We start from the raw sequence: 17,333 nt of genomic DNA, 5'->3' as shown, positions 1-17,333 counted from the left end.
TATATCTATATCATTGGGGGAAAAAACGATATCTACATTTCCCGAATGTGTAAAGGATTGCAATGGAGATGAGTTTTAAGGGTTTCACAATCAGATTCAGAAGGCCGGTCTGTCACGTAGCGGGAGCCCGATTCCCCATTGGTCGTTGGTTAAGATCAAAGGAGAAAAAGTAAAACCTGTGACTCGTCCTTGTTTGTTTGTTTATTTTTTTGGGTCAATGACTCGTCTTTGTTTGTTTGTCTGTGTGGGCGTATTGGATACGTGGTGGATTCTCTGCGTCTTGTTGGCAAGTGACAAGTCAATATCTACCAACTTTAAACTAGAAATATTTTTATTTTCTGTGGTTCATATGTTGTGTTGTGCTGCATAACTTGTTTGAATTTAGGCATCGTACAGCAAGTTAGGTCTGATTTATATTCTGAGGGCGACAAGCAATTTGGTGTTGGCTTTTTGCACCGATGGCAAGAATACGATTCCCATTCCCAACAAAGAAGCCACCGTACTGGAACATAAATCACAAGTAAATAGCAAAGGAATTTTCTTCGCTCTAAAGACTTCCCAGATAGAAAAATACAACCTGTCTGACTCTGCAATGCAATCCCAAGATAGTCCAGGCGCATCAGGTTCTCATTTGCCTGCATGAGGTAAAGGAGGCAAAACCCCTACAAAATAGTGTCATTACCCCGTTACATAAACAGCTGAAATGATTTCATATAGAAAACAAATGAAAAAGTCGCAAGAATTGGTGTCTTAAAAATTGATTTAGTAAGTTGGATATAACGGATCCAGGTGGATTCGAACCACCAACCTCCCAAACCTCTTAGTTTGGGCGCTCTAACCACTGAGCTTATGGATCCACAAAAATAGATAACACCCCTCCACGACCAAGCCACACCCAAATTATATAAGCCCAACAAGGTAATGCCAAGCTTACCACATTTATAATATTAATAATCGCCTCCAATGACTAACAATTTCTTTGGAACAAAAAGCATCAATATAATTACATAATATTTCACAGCCCCCCTCATGGTCACATTAGCGCATTACTTATAGGGAGAGGGTGACGAGGAAGGGCAAAACGAACCTCCAGTCAAGTCAACAATGGTCAACAATGGGCATCCACACAACAGACAACACAATTAGGCTAATTTCAAATAGATGACAAATACGCATGCATAGTGGGTCCCTATGGAGACAATTCCAGAACTCGTTGCAATTTACCTTTGATCCAGACAAACTGAATTTCAATCTCCTTCAATAAAAAAAGACAACACTGCTGGATAATTGACAAGGCGCAAACCAAATTTCAAAAAACAACACGAGTTATGCTGTCTTTGCCTTTTGCTGATCACCAAATACTGAGCACAAAGGAACCGAGCATATCCATTATGTTGTTTTTGCCTCTGATGATCACCAAATTACAAAGGAGCAAGAGCACAGCACAAGAATAGCAGAGATCAACAAATTACATCTCCATCATGTGCTCCATCCATGAATAGCTGAACAGCTACAGACAAAAGCAGATGACATAATATTTAGTTCAGATCAATGACTGGTCAGGAAATTAGTCAGTATAGATGAATGCCGGTCATCAAACAGGAAAATTAAGTAAGGAGTAGCATTTCACTTACCAATTATGTATTCAGCCTCAAAACTGTGTTATTCCAATGCGTCAACCAGCAGGACAGCCTCTGCACTCTTCCACGCGAGAAGTTTGTCGCAAACCCTCAGCTCAGAACTGCATTCTTCCACATCATAGTTCATAAAACTGGCTGGCGCTCTTCCGCATGAGAAGCCCATGGTGGAACATATTGTTTTAGGATTCGTGAAACATACAATTTATATTATGCTTAGAGAGACGACAACATTCCAAGCTGGTAGGAGAGTAAAGTTTTTATAGGTACGTATGTAACAGACTACTCACAGACCATCCCCAATTACAGCACCAAGGATCATGTCTATCACTATCCATCCCCATGCCATTACACAAACAAACCAAACTAATGATACATTTTGCCTTGAATACTGTGATAACATCTCACATTCACAAATTGACAAAATAATCACACTATCAAATATAGCATATGATTCAGGAGAAAATCAAATTAGTAGCACAAAAAACACTCGGCTCCAAGAGATTGAGAATTCTCATAAAAACTTTGATTCAATTTAGTGAGACATTCTCCTGGTTGTCATGTAAAACTCAAATGGGACATAGGTCCACAGTAGAAGTGTTTCTTTATATTGTTATCCACCAGGAAACATGAATACGGTAAATAAATGCGCCCTGAGCATGTAAATTAAACGGAGATCCACACTAGATAATAGTAATTTGAAGGCCTTGCAAAAAATGCTATATCTTCATAATTTATATAATACAATGTTGGAATTTTTTTGTTACAACTATCGTATATGTGCGGGGACAATTTCATTTTGTAGATTATCCCGATTGCTATGATAGACTGAAAAGGAGCTTCCAATAGAGCTTCAGTACCTCATTTCTATCTTTAGCCATTGGGAAACATAAATATGACAAATAAATAGCAAATGCTTTCTTGATGTCAGTGTGCAACTAATTCCTACAGAAGATGAAATACACAGTTTTGGAATGTTTGCTGTTAACCTAACTATATAGTGATAGTGTATGAGAACAGGCGGACCACAAACTGAACCACTGGTGAGAATGTTTCCCCTGATCGTTGTTAAACTAACTATGTTATAATAAGTGTGTGAAACAGGGCGATCATCATCAAATGTACCCTTGTAAGAATGATTTTGTTTTCTGTAGATTTTCTGCACATTGTTTTTGAAATTAAAGAATCAATAAGAGGGTCGAGAGCTATTAATTACCTTCTTTGTGAAGCCAGATTGGTATCCTTGTTGGCCTTATCCGTGCCACCAAATTATGATTGGCGTGCAAATGTAGATATGCAAGCATAGACCAGACAGAATAAACGAGGAGAGAGAGAGGGAGAGGGAGAGGGAGAGAGAGAGCGCGGGCGCACGCAGAAGGGGGAAGAGCCGGGCGGGAAAAGAAAAAAACACCCGTGCCTCTTCCCCCCAAAACCCAAAAAAACAAAATTTATTAGGGCTTTTTTGACCTGCCATGCAAGCGCACCTGCAATGGCAAAGGTCTGAGAACAAACACTCATAATATTAACAGATCATATACCTTAGATCTCACTCTTTCCTAGCTTCCCTCGGTCAGCCTAGATCCATTGTCTTCATGATGAAATTATTATAACAACTTACAAAGAGAGTACAGTTTCATGATTATGTGGATCATCCATCGTCTTCATCACAATCCAAGCAACTTAAGCAGAGAATCGTACGAACAAAATTAAGCAATTGCTCCGTTGACAATTAGCGACGGTTTATCGTCTGAAAAACAATAATAAAAGAATAAAGTATATGAGGAAACAGGCATGCTCAAGAAGCATAAAATTAAATTTAATCGGATCCAATATATACCTTGACGGATTGATGAGGGAGAATATTCCGATCTTTCCCGATCCGAAATGGAAACGAGATTGTTACGTTTCGGTATGAACAGATGCAGAGCCATGACCGGTAAAATTCATGAGGAAGATTTCCGGTCTTTCCCGATCGGATAAGAAATTGAGATTGAGCTGATGTTATGTGAACAAAACAAGAACCAAGATCGGAAACGAAACTGGATTCAGGAGGAACGATTTCCGATTTGCGGATCGGATTATCCGATCCGAAACGAAAACGAGAATCTGAACATGTGACATAGACAATAAATTCATAGCCAATATTGGCCACGAAACTTTAAGCAGGAAAAGAAACGAGTTACCGAAACGATCAAGAAACGGTACGGTCGAAATTTGTATGAGAAAAATCAAGAAGAAAAGATCAACAAGTAAAAAAGAGATGTATGATCAAGGATGCGAGAGGCCGAAAGAAAACAAATGATCTGCCGGCGACTCTATAATACTTGATTAAAAAGACCTGGGGTCGTAAATTTATATTGGAATGTATGCACAATCTAACGGCTGTGGTGATTGGCTTAAAATATCAACCGTCGGATTCACATTGTTATGAAAACACCTGAAAATTTGGCGATTTAAGCCCGTAGATTTGGGCAAGGAATCGACGGCTCTTATGCGAAGAAGGTTCTCGATGGTGAGATATTTTTTTCTAACCGGCACACGTGGTTTGCATGTTGCCTGGTGGTTGGTTTAAAATACGAGACGAACTTGGGTTCGGATTCGGAAAATCAGTCGTGGGCTGGCCTTTCTAGAAAAGACAGCTATCTTGCACAGAAAACTATCTGAGCTGGGCTTTCTCTAAAAGACAACTACCTTCCACAGAGGCCCAACTATAAATTCTTTGTATTTGTTAATTAAGTGCAAGTTTAACATTAATTATTTGGAATAATAAGTGATTTTAAAAAAAAATTGGGAAGCACAGCCCGTTTGGTAAACTATAAGAAAATCACTTATTGTTAAAAATTGTTGTGAGATAAAGCTATAAGAGAAAACGGCTAATGAAGTGCTTTCATTTCTTGATTATATAGGAATCAGTTTCAAAAAGGCACTGAGTTTAATGATTATGTGGCAATCATTTTCTAATTATGTGGGAATTAGTATCAATAACACTTAGAACAAAAAGTTTACCTAAACGCCAAACTATTTTATCTCATATCTAATTTTTCTTACATCAAATCTGATAGCAATTATTTTCACAGCATAGCAATGCCAAACTAGCCCTAAAAGCAAGTTTTTTTGTGTGTGTGCAAATAATAAGGGCCCTTTAATTTGAATGGAAATCAAATTAAGACTATTAATTCCTCAACAGTGGTCTTAATTAAGGGTGAGTATCAATCCGGTTGAACCGATGAAATCAGCCGAATTAAATCGTAATTATTTGTATGGTTTGGTTTTGATTAAAAAAAAAAGAGTCAAACTATTTTAAAACCGAATCAGACTGTATATGGCTTGATTTCGTTTGATTTTAAGTTTTTGTAAACTGGCCTAAACCAAACCGGACCGTTTATGTGTATATTTATTATTTATATTATATTTTACTTGTGTAATACTCTAATTAGGTAATAATCATATATTAGTATTTGAATTGAGCTATATTAATAATTGAAATTTGAAGTTTTATGACATGTTAGGCTTTAGGATGGTTTCGTACTCTATAAAATGATTTAATTATGGAGCAAGTTGTTAATTTTGTTGTTGTAATTGGGCTAACAATATTTTTTTTTAAAAGGCAAAAGAAAAGAGAATTGGGCTTAGGCCCTAACCGGCCAAACCAAACTGAACCAAACTATCTTAAATTGGTTTGGTTTGATCGGTTTTCTTTAGGACTTTTATCAAAATCGAATTGAACCAAACCATTATATTGTAATTTATTTGACCGTGATTTTGAGATGAAACATATCCAATTTGGATTGTGTCCACCCCTAATCCTAATCAACTATCACACACACGTAGGAGTAATGTGATAAAAATTAAGTATGATGAGGAAATATAAGGAATGCGAGATAATTGAGAGTGAATTGGGTTTCTCTTTCAATTAGAAGAGTGTTTGCTTTAAGAGTAAATATTAGTCGGATAATATAAGAAGTAAAATTAGACACTAAATAGGAAGGGTATAAGTTTTTTGTTTTGTTATTATTATAAAGAATCGAATTATAAATTTTTTCAACATTGGAAAGAGAAGGATGGTTAGTCACTTGAGCATGCGAAGGTTATGTGTGAGAGGAGGCAGTCGGATCTGCTGTCTCCATCTTTGCTTTATTTTACTAATGTTATGAGGTTAAATTTGTTTGTTTGTTTGTTTTTTTAAAATTTTAAATTCTATTATTTTAAAATTATTTGTTATAGAAAGCAAAGCATAGAAAACTCGGTGAATGGAGATGACAACACAAACGATGCTTTCCGTGAGTCACGACGGAGAAAAACTAGAAGACACTCAACCAAACGTAGATACCATATTCATTCATGGAATCATGCACTTAATAATAGTCTCAATATTTTTGTTTTTGTCTTTGTTTTTTTGAAAAGTCGTCTCATCCGAACTATCAAGATGTTAATTGCTTATTTAGTTGTCAATTTCAACCCTTCATAATTAATCATCCTTTGTCGTGAGTTATACGTTTCCCATTTTCCACTTTCTTCCGAATCATCATGAAGACTAAAAGTTTCAGAGACTCTTCTCATGGAGAGAGAAGCAGAAGCAGAAGCAGAAGCAGATACTCATACCCATTTTAAGACCAAGCGAAACAGGAAAAAGTTGCTGAAAAAGAAAGCTTGGAAGAGAAGCTTCTTGAAATCTCAGCCATTGCTTAGATTGGAATATAAGTCAGGCACACGAATGTCACACAGATAGAGAGAGAGCTGACGTTCACTCAAACCTTTCTATGCTATTATGATCAAAACAATTTCTATTAATATTAATATTATTTTTATTTTAGCTGGGACTAGACTTCCCACCTAAACCAAACTTTGAAAGGATCCTGCCACCCACAAATTAAAGTAACAGACCATCCCTTCTCATTTCTGTATTTGTAAATGAAATCTACCAATTTGTAGCTGGATGATATTGGAGAGAGCTGAAACAGAGTTGCTGCACTGCAAGTCTGCAAGCACAACATGGCGAAGCGATCGGATTTTGCGCAGAAGCTGTTGGATGATCTGCGCGTCCGGAAGGAAAAAATGGCTGCACCTCAGAGCTCCAACCGTTCTAACTCAATGGCCATAGGTAAAGTATTTATGAATTCCATATTTAATTGTTCATAATTGGCAAAGAGCATGAATTAAGGCTGCAGTTTAAGCTATATTACTTAAAGCAGAAAGAAATACTTCTTGAAGATAAGCTAAAACACAAACACAATTACCTTGTTTGTACTTCGTTTGTGAGAGCTAGAAGTGATCAGGTGATGGGCCAATGAACATCCTTTTACCAGGGCTGCAAGTAATCATAAATTCATTGTTGTTGTAGAAGTAGACATCTTTGGTGTGTTTGTGTTCTCAGATTAAAATAGGTATAAAAAATCAAATATTTAGGCACTGCAACAAATTTGACAAGCTTAGATTTATAAGCAAGCTATAACTCAGTACTTTTGAAATTTGTTAAGGGGTTGGGGGTGAGTTGTATTGGATAGTGATTTTACCAGACAAAGTTTTATCTAAACAAACAGCAAAGCAAAAGAAGGATAAATAGGCAAAAATACTCTGTTTTCCTTTTGCTATTTTCTACTTCTGAGCCAAAGAAGGTGCTTACTCCCATTTCACTCAGTCAACTTTCATGTCTTGATACAGATGCATATGCTTATTCCAAGCAAACTCATAGAGGAAGAGGGGATATGAGGACAAATGGAACAGTAAGAAATCATTACCTGAAATTGTTCTGATCTGATTATTTGTTAAGCAGACAAAATGAACTTCATTTAGTCTAAGTGTTTTTCTTTTTTTTTCCCCACTTATGCAGATTGGCTCAAGAACTGTGAACCCCCAAAACAGTTATAGAGGAAGTGGATAGAACACCTATCATTCAAGAGGCTTCAAATCAGATTGTTGCTTATGGGAGAGATAGGAGCTCAGGACAAGTAGGAGATCTGTCCATGGCCTTGGCTTTTGCACTCGAGAATGGAGGAAAACTCGGCAGAACAGATTCATCTAGCAGAAGTACAATGCTGGGATTTTTGAATCAATTTGGAAGGGGATCCATAGACTTCAGAAAGCTGGAAAGAAAAGGAAGTGTAAATAGTTACTGGGGTTCAACTAACCAGTTTCCAAACCTTTCTAATATCCATATTGAAGAAATATCAAGAGGGGCACAGAAATTAAACCAAATCCTAAGAGCATGCTCTAATGGCATTAATGCTGATAAATTTTCAATAGAAATTGGGAAGAAACTCATGAAAGGAGCCATGGATTTGGAAGAGTCCTTGAGAATGCTTGTAAACCTGCAGGAAGCTTCAGAATACATGGTCAGCTCACAGAGGAAAAATCGGATCACATTACTAGATGAAGATGATGAGGATGATGAAGACAACACTGTCAAACCAGCTGAGCAAATGCAACTGGATCTACCAAGGTTCTCCTTCGACAAGTCCTCAAGACACGCTCATAAAATCCAAGAAGTTGGAAGGACGGGCCTCAAGCAGAAGGTGACCGCAGCTCTCACTTACTCTACTGAAGGTAGTAGCTTCAACCATGAAAAGAAAGGCAAAATAACCTCCACATCAGTTTCTCAGAGGAAATCAGTCAGCTATAGCCCTGGTGTCAAGAACCAATCAATATCTTCAGACCAGAAAGAGTCTAAACAAGAAAAGGAAAGGATTCCTAACGTAATTGCAAAACTAATGGGACTGAATGAGCTTCCAGAAAATGAGAACTTGAAGCACACCGCACAGAAAGTCTCCAGTTCCAAACCAAAAAGAGAAAGCCAGGCGATAGGGCAAACAATACAGGAAACCAGTAAGATTTCTGGAGTCAGGACTAAGGATATTGAGAATTTGGCATCTACGAATAGACAAAAAGTTGTAGAAGGCAATAAGTATCCTTTGTTGCAGAATACTAGTTTTGTTTTGCAAGCAGAAAAAGGCAAGATTGCCAACAATATTAACCTTGAGGTGGTTATTCATGATGGGAAATCACCCTGGAAGGACTTGGAAGGACCAAAACCTGTGAAAGGACCAGGAAAGACATCTGCCAAAACAGATAAGCAGCAGAAATCCCCTCAAATCGTCAAACCAGATAAACCTGTGGGACATAACGGTTTTGAAGCTGAACTTATGATGCAAGAAAAAACAGGGTTCAAGGTTCTCCCAAGCAATCAGCACAAGTCGCAGAACAATCATGAATTTCAGCAGCCATCCATGCTTTGGAGATCGGAGTCACCAGAAGAAAAGCGTATAGGAGAGGTGAAGGAGCAGCAGAGTGCACAACAAAAGATGCAGTCGAGAAAACGAGGAAGTGAAACGATATCCAAGAGTATATCAAAAGGAGCAGGAGATTTGCAAAAAAAGCAGCTACATACAGACCAAGCTAGGGCAAATAAGAAAAGTATGAGAGAAGCCGTTGCTGCAGTGCAATCCAAAGGAGTTCCAAATGGCACCTACAATGGAAATCTGGCCAGAAGAAAAAGTTCTGCTGAGTTGAATTTGAGTATGAAAGATTTTTCTCCAAATGACCAAGGCCCTGAACCAGCAAAAGAAAATTTTGGCATTTCACCAGTTATGGAGGAGAGGCCTGTTCATGTAGCACCCTTACAGAAAGCAAAATCTAGAAGAGTGAATAAAAGCGAAATCCCTGGAAGGATCAACGAAGTAGTGACCAGAAGAAATGGAACGCTGAATAACTTGACAAGGCCACTAAAACGTCAGACTTCCATTTTGCAAGAAGTTGCACACAGAAGCCATGAAAAACTCGGTGGCCATAATGTAGCAGAAAAAGTCAAAACCAGCAGGTTGAAGCAAGCAGAGCCACGGATCATCAAATCCAACAAATCAACATCAAGCATTCAACCATCAGCTTTGGCACAAAACATACAAAAGGAAGCTGAGCAGGCTTCCACTCTGTATGATTTCAATGAACTTGAATGCCGAAGCCTTAAAGAACCACAAAATCTCGTTCCAAATGACATTGTAAGTTCATCTTTACTCCAGCACACATCCAGAATTGCAAATAAAGTGTACTTTTTCATTTACATTACTTCCGCTCAATCCAAAATTGATGGGGAACTCAACTAAGCTTTGTTGGATGCTATGCAGTGTCAAAACACAGTCTTAGTAACTGATAATCAGCAAGATCAAGCACCTGTTTTTGGAGATGACGAGTGCACAACTGGACCAAATACACTTAATGGTAAGTAGAACCTCTGCTTTCAATTCAACTTCCCATCTTAGTATCTTTCAGAATGAAAAATTGTTACTTTCCTGAAAGTTGCAGGAACCCATGAAGACAGCTTAGACATTTCTCATCCAGTGCAATTGGAGCACAAGAAAACTTTCAACTGGAGAAAACAAGAGCCACTCACAGAAAGTGAAAACCGCCTGAAGCAGATAGTGATAAAGAGTCAACTGTTTCTAAACACAGCAGAGGCACTTTTCAAACTTGATATCCCATTTGGCATTCTTCATGACAGTGGTCGTAATTGCAGCCAGGATGAAGATAGCAAGCTCACATTAGACTGTGGCTATGAAGTAATGAAAAGAAAAGGGAGAAGGCAAGAGCTCAATGTTCATCCTAATTGTGTGAAGATATCAATAAGTTTCATCCAGACACAGTCCTTGGATGAGTTGGTTAAACAATTGCATAACGATTTCGAAAAGCTCAAATTATATGGTAGAAATGGGAAACTGGAATGTGAAGCTGAAGAGTATGTGCCGAAAATGCTCGAAAGCGATATGCATAACTTGGAGCCTGACATAAGTTGTATGTGGGACATGGGTTGGGATGAGACCATGTTTGCAATTCTTGAAGTAGATGAAGTTATAAAGGATTTGGAGAGGCTTGTGCTCAGCGGACTTGTAGACGAGCTTACCAGAGACCTCTTATATGCGTGACACTCTTTTCATTGCTGCAACAAGTTGAGAAAAGTTTGTTTCATTATTCAACTGGTTTACTTGGTTTTGTAAGAGATAAATTATAATGCAATCCTTTATTGCAGGATTTCTCGTTCATACGTTGAATTTGTAATGAGTGCACTCTTTTGTTTTGTTACGAGGAATTATTCCAGCAATCAAAATGTTCATCACAGTTTCATATTTGGTTTTTAAATTCCTGAGTACGTTTGCTTCATTGGGTTTAGTTTTTTGCTTCATGCTCTTGTCTGTTTCTTCATTAAGTTCGGGTTTGTTCAGCTTTTTGTTTCATTGGTTCGATTTTCCCTTCAAACCATTCAACTTTTTACTCCATTAAGTTCGACTTTTGGTTTTTTTTCTTGAGAGTTAGGTTTTGGCTTCACATAGTTCATTTTTTGGCATTAGGACTCAAGATCTCACATTGGAAAAATAGCATATCATATAGTTCACGGCCACCCTTCCTTTACAAGCCGAGTTCTACCCATGGTTCTTAACATAAAGTTCGTACTTTTACTGGATTGGACCTTTCAAAGCCGAACAAACCAAACACAATAATGCAAAAAATCGAACTCTATGAAGCGAAAAACCGAACCCAGTAAAGCAGAAATTAAACCCTATTAAAGAAAAAGTCGAACCCTATGAAGAAAAATATCTTAACCCTATGAAGCAAAAACCAAACTCAATAAAACAAAAGACAGAACTTCGTTAAGCAAAAAATCGAACACTCTGAATAAAAAACCAAACACATAAGATTACTTGTGCACCAATTATACCCAACTTCTTAAAGTTGGCTTACCTTTACGTGTTTGTTCCTGAAGTAAGCAATTCATATTCTACTATTATATACGAAGCTTTTTTTTTTCAGTGCTCTTTAATTTGCAAATGCCTTACTTTTCTACGTTGCTCAAAGTTCTTTTAGGCTGGAAATGTCGTCACGTTCTAAAAAGGAAATGCCATTGCTTACTGAGTAAGTAAAATATGGTAGATCATAGATCAACAACAAAAGAGGTTTTTTGCTTTAGATATTGTTGTCTTCTTTTGATTAACATATTGAACTGACTTATAAATCAAATGCTTAACTTGATCCGACAAGTCTTCTTCCTACGTTGGATCCGTACCACATGTCTGATAACCAAAGTGTATTTACGATTTTAGTTAGTTCCACAGTGGAGAGAGACTAGCGGTGGTGCCATTTTTGCTTTTGTAAAGTCGAAGCCCACCGAAAGATCACTTTACGATTTTGCCCCAAGTCCTGTTGCTGCCTGCCATCTATTAATTCCTTTGCACACTGCTTCACTCTGCTTCACCTTCAGAGAAACAGAGCACTCTGTTTACCATGCGAAACAGAGACCTTTCTACAGCCATGGCGATTATGCTTCTTCGTACTCTAGCGTTTTTCACTCTGGCTGTTAACCTCGCAAGTAAGCTCTTAATTCTTGTTCCCATATAATAAAATTCTTTTAAAGAAGAAAAAGTGTATCTTTGTTTGAGGAATTAAACTACAGAAACAAATGCTCTGTTTGGCAGAGCCGCAGAGCTATAAAGTTATGATCCTTTTCCTTTTTAATTGCAGGCTGCCAATCATTTATCGGCGTAAACTACGGCCAAGTCGCCGACAACCTCCCACCACCTTCAGCCACCGCAAAGCTACTACAGTCCACCTCAATCCAAAAGGTCCGGCTGTACGGATCCGACCCGGCCATAATCAAAGCTCTAGCGAACACCGGCGTCGGAATTGTTATCGGAGCGGCGAACGGCGACATCCCGGGTCTTGCATCCGACCAGAATTTCGCCAAGAGCTGGATCGACGCCAACGTGGCCCCGTTCTATCCGGCAAGCAACATCATTCTCATCACCGTCGGCAACGAAGTCTTGACCTCCGGCGACCAGGGCTTGATTTCTCAGTTGGTTCCGGCGATTCAGAATGTCCAAAACGCCCTCGATTCCGCATCTTTGGGCGGGAAGATTAAGGTCTCCACCGTCCATTCCATGGCGGTGCTTAAGCAATCTGAACCGCCGTCTTCTGGAAGCTTCGACCCCGGTTTTGGCGACGTCATGAAGTGGTTGCTCGCGTTTAACTCTGCCACAGGTTCGCCTTTCGCAATCAACCCGTACCCCTACTTCGCTTACCGAAGCGACCCGAGACCGGAGACGCTAGCTTTTTGTCTGTTCCAACCGAACGGGGGCCGGTTCGACTCGAAAACAAATATTAAATACATGAACATGTTCGATGCTCAGGTGAGTGAACCAGGTTTACTCGGTTAAGTAAATTGTCTGGGCCGGTCGGTCCGGTCCAAGACCGTTTAATTGTCAAGTAAAAGTGGCCAATTCTGTGCAGGTGGATGCAATAAGATCTGCATTGGACTCAATGGGAGCCAAGAATGTGGAAATTGTAGTGGCTGAGACTGGTTGGCCCTACAAAGGGGACAGCAATGAGGTGGGGCCCAGTGTTGAGAACGCCAAAGCTTATAACGGTAACTTGATTGCACACCTTCGATCAATGGCTGGGACTCCATTGATGCCAGGGAAGTCAGTTGACACTTACCTCTTTGCACTGTACGATGAGAACTTGAAGCCTGGCCCTGGTTCTGAGAGAGCTTTTGGTCTCTTCAAGCCTGACCTCACCATGACTTATGATGTTGGCCTCTCCAAGACTGGACAGGTGAAAAACTGAAAATCATCATGATCGAGTATCAAATTTTGATCTTCAATGTGTACATTTTAGATATGGTGTAGATTTTTTTGTTAATATCAATTATATCATGTCATTAATGGCGCTTGATAAGAACAATGAATAAGAAAAACTTACCAATCTTAAGGTCCCAATTCATGGATTATGAGCTATTTATATGTTTAAGCAGTTTTTGATCATTGTCATTGGTGTTTTTGTTGTAGCCATTGAATTTAACTTGATTTATTTTGCTTCAGACCCCTTCCACTCCTTCCTCCACGCCGTCAACGCCTTCCACCACGCCTTCCACCACGCCCTCCACGCCCTCTGCAGTACCCAAAACGCCAGTTAATCCATCGGCGCCAAAGCCAAAGAAGGCAGCGTGGTGTTTGCCGAAGGCCGGAGTATCAGATTCCCAGTTGCAGGCCAATATAGATTATGTCTGTGGACATGGTTTTGATTGCAGCCCAATTCAACAAGGCGGGGCTTGTTTTGAACCAAACACAGTACAATCCCATGCTGCTTATGCCATGAATCTCCTCTATCAAACTGCTGGTGGGGATCCTTTGAATTGCGATTTCTCACAAACAGCTACACTCTCATCCAACAATCCCAGTAAGTGTTTCTCTGAATCCCAACTCCTTTTGTGTGTCTTCAAGCATTGATCTTGATCTTCTTTTTTAAAATTTTTAAACTTGTTTTGTTTTCTGTTTTGTAGGCTATGATGGCTGCCACTACCCAGGTGGAAGTACCTAAAGATAAAGAGACGGAGGGGCTTATATGTCACCAGAATTACCAAATAAAGGTTGGCAATGGCATGCAGGTGCTAAACCTGCAGGAACTTAGAAGAATTTTCAGTGTTGTGGCTCTCCTTTTATGTATGCACAGGAATTAGGATTCTTTGTGAAGAAATGTTCTTATATTATTTAGCTCAAGTTAGAAACTTTCCCCCCTTCATGTAAATTATTTGTGATTTTTCTGAGAGCGAGAGTGAGAGTGAGAGCTGCAGAGTTTTATCTTTTATGTTTATAAGACTGAACTCTGTATCTGAATGCTTCCTTGATTGTGATTATAATATTTCTTCCTATATATTATAAGATATGCTATTTGAAACATGGTTTTTCCTATATGCATTGGCTTGGTGTATTTCTATTGACAGACTTTGAGGAAAAAATGAAATTAAAAAATAAATAAATTTATTATAGAACCGGTTCAACCCGGGAGGGATTTATAAGTAACAGGTGAGGAGCTATGATTGGTTAAATTTGATTTTCAGTTATAGTGGTCCTAGTATTTCTGCCAAACTCAAAGGGAGGCAGAAGAGAGAGAGAGAGACAACCCCAACACCCAAACAGCAAAACAATGGCGACAAGAGAGAGAGAAAGGGAGAGGGATCTAGAGCTCCTCATCCCAGTTGCACCAAGTAACGAAAATGCAGATTCCAAATCCTCCTCCCCAGCCAACTCACCACCTCCTACCACATCCCATCCCCACCACACCACTGGCCGCGAGGTGATTCACTTTCTTCCTTTCTTTGCCTTTTCTTCAATTTTAATTTGGATATATTAAATGATCACAAATATGCATGAAATGTATATATATACAGGGCGTAGATTTTATGTTGAATTTGGTTTGATCGATCTTAGCCCTAGCCTGCAATATCGTGATCTCTTTGTCTATGTTCTCGTTACTTGTATTATGATATGTTGGATGAAATGTTTTCTTCTTGACCCAGAAAGAACCAAAAAAAAAAAAAGATTAAATATTTTATTGGGAAAGTTACATGAATTCTATGCTTATTACTTTTGTATAGGCATTTTCAAAAGTCATCCGCAGCTGGGCTTCCAAGAAGTTTATGACAGGATGGTAACTTCTTATCTCTTCTAATTCCAGTTTTGCTTGACTTAACAATGTTTAATTCCTTTCGTGGCATTCTGGAAGAGTTTAGGATGCAAATAAATTGTCCGAAAAATTGATGCGGTATTAACACCGTAATTTCCCATGTTTATGGAGCCATTTCCAGCTACTTGGTACTTGCCATCAAGGCTTAGTTAACTAGTGTTGAACTAAAATTTAATATTTTAAAGCTATTTGGTTCATATTTACCATTGCATTCTCTTGAAATGCATACACTGCAGTCAAAAAATATCGACTTTCCTGATGTTTCCTGATTTTTTTTTCTTTACAGTGTCATTCTTCTTCCAATAGCTACTACATTCTACATCACATGGCATTTCATTAAATTTGTGGATGGTTTCTTCTCCCCAATCTACAATCGCCTAGGGATCAATATTTTTGGTAAGTAGAATTCTTCATTTGTGGGAGGTAGCTTACAAAACAAACACACGCCTGTAGTTGCCAGGAACTTTTCTGTATGGTCGGGGATAGTGGAATAGATTGTTGTTGCATGTTAATGGCTGAATTAATCAACCAGTAACGTGTGATTTAATAGTCTCTTCTTGTCTGAACTCTGAACCATCTTATTGCTTTTTCATGTGACTTGTTTGAATCTGCAGGTCTTGGATTTGCCACCTCCCTCACATTCATCTTTTTCGTCGGTGTTTTCATGCAATCGTGGTTGGGAACGTCTGTTCTAACTCTCTGGGAGTGGTTTATCAAGAAAATGCCACTTATAAGCTATATCTATGCTGCCTCAAAGCAAATTAGTATAGCAATATCACCAGGTATATGCTGCTAACCAACCATATATTGTAGTCTGAGCTTCCGGATTCTGAAATTTTGAGCCATTTGACCTCACTTTACAGATCAGAGCTCTAATGCTTTCAAGGAAGTGGCTATAATAAGGCATCCAAGAGTGGGGGAGTATGCATTAGGATTTATCACTTCAACTGTTGTTCTTGATCAAAGTAGTGTAGGAGAAGAACTCTGTTGTGTTTATGTACCTACCAACCATCTTTATCTCGGAGATATTTTTCTGATTAGTCCCAAGGATATTCTGAGACCCAACCTGTCCGTTCGAGAGGGGATTGGTATTAATTTTTCGTACAGAAAAGATTTGCAAGATAATGTACTATCTGATTACGAATATTGACTTAAACTAGTTTGGCTTCTGCTGTTCATGTGCTGCAGAAATTGTAATCTCTGGAGGTCTGTCAATACCGCAACTGTTAACGACGGTGGATGCACAAGTTCTTACACCAAGAAGAGTTCCTCACTTTGAAGAGCCAAAAGTATGATGATGCTTCGACGATGGTAAGAAATTGAGAATCTACTTCACTGCTTTTTCCTCATAGATTATTTGTCCTTGAGGTTGATGTAATGTAATGATACTTAAACTAGTGTTTCATGTTGCTACAGAAGTTCTCAAACTCAAACAAAGTTTTGCAGACGAAGCTTAGAGGTTTGAATCTAGGCCAGGCCTGGAATGAAGTGAAGAAACCGTAGCAGAATCCTGAAAAGCAGTGAAGCCCCTTTAGAAACAAACTTATATACAGCCACAACTGATGCTAGCTTACATGCTATATTTGTTTACAAGGGAAATACCCCTCTTAAGTACACCATTTTATGAATTTTAATTTGTAAATGTTTTCCTTTTATCCCGTCTGTTTAATTTTGGTCCTAAATATAAGCGATACTGAGAAATGGGAGACTTCGAGTACATAGTAATTCGATTTCATCAAGTCAGCACAGTCACAACTTCACTAAACAATGATTCAAAATGGAAAGTAAGATTGACTAGCAATTGAAATGATAAAATGACCAAATATAAGCATGAAATGGGGGAATTCGTATTACACATGCTACTGTTTTGAATGCATGAAAAGCATGGACAACAATTACAACTTTCTTAGAGCATCTCTACCCACAAGAGCTAAGTCTTGGGAAAGGGCAAGTAAAGGCTGCCACTATTCACGTGAATAGTGTCACCTTATTAATGGTTTCACCCATGAGGGCTAAGTCTATGGCAAATTTAAGGCAAATACTATTCATTGTACTTTATTTCTTATTTTTTTATACTTTAAATCATTAATTTTGATAAGTTTTTTAGATTATATTTTTGGTTGTCACGTGTCACTATTTATTATAAAATTTTCACTTAAAATTTAAGATAAAAATTTTTGGATAAAATTTTGG

General features: G+C 38.5%; 3 protein-coding genes, 1 long non-coding RNA gene and 1 other non-coding gene across 7 annotated transcripts; 3 read left to right on the top strand and 2 right to left on the bottom strand.

Moving 5' to 3' along the window:
• Positions 1 to 461: 461 nt before the first annotated feature.
• On the bottom strand, positions 462 to 4,009 carry LOC103320838 (uncharacterized). 2 transcript variants are annotated; one of them, XR_001677398.2, is made up of 4 exons: positions 3,475 to 4,009; positions 1,635 to 3,384; positions 1,225 to 1,510; positions 462 to 662 (listed from the first exon to the last, which is right to left on the bottom strand). It is a non-coding gene; the product is annotated as an uncharacterized LOC103320838 (long non-coding RNA). The 2 variants fall into 2 exon arrangements; XR_513366.3 differs by lacking the exon at positions 462 to 662 and having other exon boundaries at positions 1,133 to 1,510.
• Positions 781 to 857, bottom strand: TRNAL-AAG (transfer RNA leucine (anticodon AAG)). The gene has a single exon. It is a non-coding gene; the product is annotated as a tRNA-Leu (tRNA).
• A 2,498-nt stretch (positions 4,010 to 6,507) lies between the features above and the next one.
• On the top strand, positions 6,508 to 10,748 carry LOC103320836 (uncharacterized). Its single transcript, XM_008222570.3, is given in 6 exon segments — positions 6,508 to 6,738; positions 7,299 to 7,360; positions 7,468 to 7,512; positions 7,514 to 9,628; positions 9,755 to 9,848; positions 9,933 to 10,748. Coding segments are annotated over 6 exon segments (3,042 nt in total). The 5' UTR covers positions 6,508 to 6,629; the 3' UTR covers positions 10,550 to 10,748.
• Positions 10,749 to 11,763: 1,015 nt separating this feature from the next.
• Positions 11,764 to 14,351, top strand: LOC103320835 (Glycosyl hydrolase family 17 protein). Its single transcript, XM_008222567.2, has 5 exons — positions 11,764 to 11,988; positions 12,141 to 12,805; positions 12,906 to 13,229; positions 13,496 to 13,853; positions 13,957 to 14,351. Exons 1-5 carry the CDS (start codon positions 11,904 to 11,906, stop codon positions 13,992 to 13,994), a joined length of 1,470 nt encoding a protein of 489 aa, XP_008220789.2. The 5' UTR covers positions 11,764 to 11,903; the 3' UTR covers positions 13,995 to 14,351.
• Positions 14,352 to 14,455: 104 nt separating this feature from the next.
• On the top strand, positions 14,456 to 16,793 carry LOC103320834 (protein LIKE COV 3-like). 2 transcript variants are annotated; one of them, XM_008222566.3, is made up of 7 exons: positions 14,456 to 14,750; positions 15,052 to 15,104; positions 15,427 to 15,536; positions 15,755 to 15,922; positions 16,004 to 16,228; positions 16,329 to 16,451; positions 16,557 to 16,793. In XM_008222566.3, exons 1-6 carry the CDS (start codon positions 14,601 to 14,603, stop codon positions 16,433 to 16,435), a joined length of 813 nt encoding a protein of 270 aa, XP_008220788.2. In that variant the 5' UTR covers positions 14,456 to 14,600; the 3' UTR covers positions 16,436 to 16,451; positions 16,557 to 16,793. The 2 variants fall into 2 exon arrangements, with proteins under 2 accessions (XP_008220788.2, XP_016647430.2); XM_016791944.2 differs by having other exon boundaries at positions 14,491 to 14,750; positions 16,560 to 16,793.
• The last annotated feature ends 540 nt before the right edge of the window (positions 16,794 to 17,333 follow it).

The sequence above is a fragment of the Prunus mume genome, linkage group LG2 (assembly GCF_029339155.1).
Source record: "Prunus mume cultivar Tortuosa linkage group LG2, ASM2933915v1, whole genome shotgun sequence".
NCBI classification, from domain to species: domain Eukaryota; kingdom Viridiplantae; phylum Streptophyta; class Magnoliopsida; order Rosales; family Rosaceae; genus Prunus; species Prunus mume.
Note: the sequence above shows the minus strand (reverse complement) of the source record. Positions and strands in the feature narration are given on the sequence as shown.

Excerpts from the sequence above, each read along its gene's own strand:
- LOC103320834 (XM_008222566.3), top strand. The coding sequence starts at position 14,601 with ATGGCGACAAGAGAGAGAGAAAGGGAGAGGGATCTAGAGCTCCTCATC. Across the intron at positions 15,923-16,003 it reads TAGTATAGCAATATCACCAG|ATCAGAGCTCTAATGCTTTC; the intron begins GTATATGCTGCT and ends CTCACTTTACAG. Across the intron at positions 16,229-16,328 it reads GTCCGTTCGAGAGGGGATTG|AAATTGTAATCTCTGGAGGT; the intron begins GTATTAATTTTT and ends CATGTGCTGCAG.
- LOC103320835 (XM_008222567.2), top strand. The coding sequence starts at position 11,904 with ATGCGAAACAGAGACCTTTCTACAGCCATGGCGATTATGCTTCTTCGT. Across the intron at positions 13,230-13,495 it reads GCCTCTCCAAGACTGGACAG|ACCCCTTCCACTCCTTCCTC; the intron begins GTGAAAAACTGA and ends ATTTTGCTTCAG. Across the intron at positions 13,854-13,956 it reads ACTCTCATCCAACAATCCCA|GCTATGATGGCTGCCACTAC; the intron begins GTAAGTGTTTCT and ends TCTGTTTTGTAG.